General features: G+C 33.0%; 1 protein-coding gene across 1 annotated transcript; it reads right to left on the reverse strand.

Annotated features, from left to right (window-relative positions):
• Positions 1-1,001: 1,001 nt before the first annotated feature.
• On the reverse strand, positions 1,002-1,343 carry LOC119666814 (ctenidin-1-like). Its single transcript, XM_038076094.1, has one exon. The coding sequence runs from the start codon at positions 1,341-1,343 to the stop codon at positions 1,002-1,004; it is 342 nt and encodes a 113-aa protein (XP_037932022.1).
• Positions 1,344-4,747: the final 3,404 nt, after the last annotated feature.

Below are 4,747 nucleotides of genomic sequence, written 5' to 3' on the forward strand. Positions count from 1 at the left end.
AGGAATTTCCTGTCATAGTATATTAATTTCTTAACCAGAAGTGTTTAATACATTTCTATTCGTATTAAAGATTGTAGGTAAGTTCTGTTATGATACTTTTGAATGGATCCCTTTGTTTTATAAACTGATCCTTACTTTAAGTTCTTGCTGACATAGTTTATTTGCTACATTAGCTTAGTATATTCGTTGACTTCTTAATTTGCCAGTCAACACACTTAAACCAAATTAGTGCATTGTAATAATTCTTGATCCCATTGAGGACACTAAAAATAATATCTCTGATGTGTATCATACCAATGATTTTTTTTTCACACTATCGCTTTAAAAATATAAAGTTTTTCTTTTAAAACTTGCAGTATTAGTGCTTCATTTTATATATATTTTGCGTAACTAATGTCACAGTAATTTATTGTTTCCTTTTATTTTTATGTTATGTAAATTCTTTTTTACTGATATAAGCACTACATTTTATATTTAAAATCACTCGGCTTAACGAATCAGCTTTAATATAACTTTGACATAATCAAAGTTATATGGCATTTACTCTCAAAGCGCAAGCTAAATCCTTTAATGGCTTAGCGCATTTTGGTTCTAGCTATGCAGCCGGATGCATATGTTTAACACTCAATGAATCGATTGCAGTTGAATGATTTAATCAGTGTGTTTTTTATGTGGTACTTAAAACTTATATACTTTCGACTTTTTATGGCAAAACTCATAAAAATCATGCACACGTTTTTATTTAATTATAAAAGCATCTAAGTATAATAGCTTTAATTTGTTTTATGAATATACAAACATAAAGTTAAGTGAAAACATATTTAAATAGCTTTTTGGAATTTGTTATTTATTTAGCACATTTCGAGAGATTCGCAAAGTTAGAAACCAATAATGACTTAAAAAATTAAACGACTTTAAGTACACAAAGACAAAAACAACTTAATAGAAATATTAAAAAATTTGCATTTAAAAAGATAATCAATTGTGTGACAAGACTAGCTTTACCACCAGCCACTGCTGCCGCCACTATAACCACCCCAGCCGCCTCCAACGCCGCTTCCCCAGCCACTGTTCCAGCCACCACCATAACCTCCACCATGACCACCATAACCTCCGCTGCTAACGCGCACCACTTTAACTACTTTGGGCACTGAATAACTACTGCCACCATAACCACCATAACCACCCCAACCGCCACCATAGCCGCCACCACCATAGCCGCCACCGCCATAGCCGCCACTCCAACCGCCCAAGCCAGAACCACTCCAACCAGAGCCACCGCCAATGTATCCAGCTGATGCAACAGCAACGCAGATTACGCACAACACAAACAGGACTTTCATTTTCTGTGGCTTGCTTATCTAGTCGGCCCGCAAAATAATTAATTAAATTTAGTTAAGCACTTGAGGTATGAATTTCAAACTCGTAACTGATATCGAAATCTAAGCAACGCCCGTATTTATACAATACTTAAAAACGTCACAAGCCGACAAGCCGACAAGAATAAAGTAAATTGTTAACTATTAAAAGTAAACAGACGGACGACGGATGAGAGCATGGCAAACTGTCGTAAAACGCCGAGCGCGTCGGCCACCGAAAAGCAGAGAAGGTGTGCACGCTGCGATCTAGAATATATCACGGTCAACCGCTAGTTGCTTAAATAAGTGTATCTTCTGCTCCAACTTTTACGGGCACTACCGCTGCCTGAGCCATCATCTCAGCTACTGTTGTGAATGCGTTTACGACGGACGCGGACGCGGACGTGGACGCGTACTCACACTTAAACTGCACTGCGTCAACAAAATTTATTAACGTGACACTCGAATTCATCATAACGCAATCCGCTTGCACTGGCTGCCGCTTGTAATACTGGCCTGGCTTACAAAGTACACAACCGCAAAACACAAGATACAAATTGCAAAAAAAAAAAAGAAAACAGAATGTTTAATTAAAAATAAACAAACACACAATATGTAGTAAAAATAAAATTAAGTCAAAAATAGTTGCAAACTGAACATTCATGTTAATCCATTACTTTTTTCTGCTCGCAATTCGTTTGGGATTTACAATTTTCCGCTTCAGTCGCAGTTTCTGCCTACGAACGAGTCAAGTTAAATGTAGGAATCGCATCTTTGAGGTCGTTTGCTTTCAATGCGGTTCGAAGGTATGCTTTGCAGATACTTTGCAACCCATCAGAGACTTACTTCTTTGTTGTGAATCATCACTTTTACTGCCGTACAATTTTAATTAAGCAATAAACAGATTCATAGTCGTCGTACTCATCACTCTTTTCGGTATCCAAACATTATCTGTAGATTTTTAATTGCGTGCGTTTTCGGAGCACATAGCAAGCAGAAAACCCACAATTCATGTTGGAAACTAATATATATTTTTTAACTTTTAAATTAAAAATACTTCAAATAATTTATTTTAATATAAAATAAATCATCAATGCATTTGTTGGTTATACAAAAATTTTCACTTATAATATTAATGCCTCCCTCCCACATAACACCCATAAGTGGGGAACGCGTAAGTTTAATTATGGTTCCTTCTTAAAAAGAAAATACTATATTTTTTTTAGTTTTTTATTAATACCATTTATATTATTAATTATTTATTGCATTTCGAACTAAATTAAAATCAAGATAAATAATTCCAGTTTTTGAAATAAATAGTCAAGGCGCCAAAAAGTTGCTTATTTGTCTCTCATTAGAGGTAAATATTTTTAAAACTTGAGTTATTTATAGTTTACATTTAATTCATATAACATACTATTTATAGACTTAAAACCACAAATAATTTTGTGCAGATAATATTAGAATTATTAATTACACACACATAAAATTGTAACTTCAGCCGTGATTTTTTCTTTCAGAGTTGTAAAAAAACAGCACTAAGTCTAGTTGAAAAAAATTGGCAACACTTTGGAAATATGTTAAATGCGTTGTTTGTCATATTATATAATAATTTTAAACACTAAAAATTAATTAATTTAAATAAAAGAAACCAAAATAAATATAAGAAAAGCAATGGTAAACATTTTTAGGTTATATATTTAAATTAATAAATTTATCCATGTGTTCGTATCCTGGTACTTGCAGTCGCAAAAATAATTATTTACGAATAATTAAATACAAGAATTATTTTCAAGACCACTGATGATGGGTAATTGGCAATACTCGAAACAGCTGTATGGTCAGCCAAAAATTCAATTAATTAAAATAATATAAAAAATAAAATTTTTGTTGTTGTAGTTCACTACTGTTCGAAATAACCTCTTTTTAAATTTATGTATGTTTTGATTTTATTAGTATACGAAATGCTTTTATGATTTTAAGGGACGATTCACAATAGATCGATTTTTGAATTTGATAGTACTAAAACTTAAGACTTAAAATTTTTTTGCGAGTAAAATTTAACTCTGAAGATTTTAAGAGTATTATTATTGCTTCACATTTTTACTTTCGTTAGTTGCGAGTATTTTTTTGCTACTCTGAAAGAAAAAAATTATGGCTTTTGTTAATTAATGACATCGATTGATTTACTATCGATTGTTCCTTTAGCTGCAGGAGAACTATTGACATAGATTATTATGGTTTGTTAGCTAATGATGTCAAACTAAGTTGATATTTCTGTTCAGTAAGGTTTAATAATTCATTATGAATCGCTTAATGCTTAATTTACTTTGTAAAAAATAAATCCGTTTCCGAAATTTATACATCACTTCGTCCATTTTACGGTCAACATAATTAGTCGAGCAAGCAAGCAATTTGTGCAGTTATTAATTATATGTATGTTGATCCTTTTTTATTTACACTTTGATAGCTGGGGGTACTACAGGGTCCCACCCACCTCATTGACTAATTTTTGAATTGCCTATTAGCTTCATGATTATTCAGTGATTGATCTAAGATCTGTGTACCTCCCCGTGCGGAGAGTGATTAGATAGTGGTAAGTAGAATAGACTGCCAATTTTTGCATATAACTTCAGGGCTCTGTCCCTTATGTATTTTTTTATCGGGTCTATTCTAAGGTCTCTTAGCATGTCGTTTATGAGGATGTACCAAGGCACTTTGAAGAGTCTTCGGAGAGCCTGACTTTGAGCGACTTGTAGCTTTTGTATAATAGAGTCGGCAGCTTTGCTATAGGCACTAATTTTACACTTGATTCAAGACCATCAACAAGCCAAAGAAATATGGGTACCGAAGAGATTATGATGTTGTGCTGCTGTAACATGAAGTGTTGAAGAAGACACCGAAATGTCGAGTCGTCAACGTTTGGAAAATTTTACCTAAGGATTTTAGCTTACGGGCATATAAAATACAGCTCGTGAAAGAATTAAAGCCAAAAGAACGTTTGCGTCTCAGTTTTTCTGATTGAGTTCATTTAAAACTGGCCGAAATTGAGCATTTTTATCGAAGAATTCTTTTTAATTATCAAGCTCATTTCGAATTAAATAGCTAGGTCAATAAGCAAAATTGTCATATATTGAGCAAAAGTTATCCTCAAACCATTTACAAATCACGATGTCACTATTTCCAAATCTTTTTCTTCTTTGTTATATGATTAAATCCTGTTTTGTATTTTTATCCGAGGAATTTATTGTTCTTTTTGCATATATTTAACTTCAGATAGATAGATTGCTGATCTCGTAAGATTTTTGGTCCTCTACAAGTTGGCGGCAACTACCGTGTCCGAATAAAACACGAGTTGTACGTACTTTATCATGACATAGATATAATTC

This window comes from Teleopsis dalmanni, chromosome 1, assembly GCF_002237135.1.
Source record: "Teleopsis dalmanni isolate 2A chromosome 1, ASM223713v2, whole genome shotgun sequence".
Lineage (NCBI taxonomy): Eukaryota > Metazoa > Arthropoda > Insecta > Diptera > Diopsidae > Teleopsis > Teleopsis dalmanni.

Excerpts from the sequence above, each read along its gene's own strand:
- LOC119666814 (XM_038076094.1), bottom strand. The coding sequence starts at position 1,343 with ATGAAAGTCCTGTTTGTGTTGTGCGTAATCTGCGTTGCTGTTGCATCA.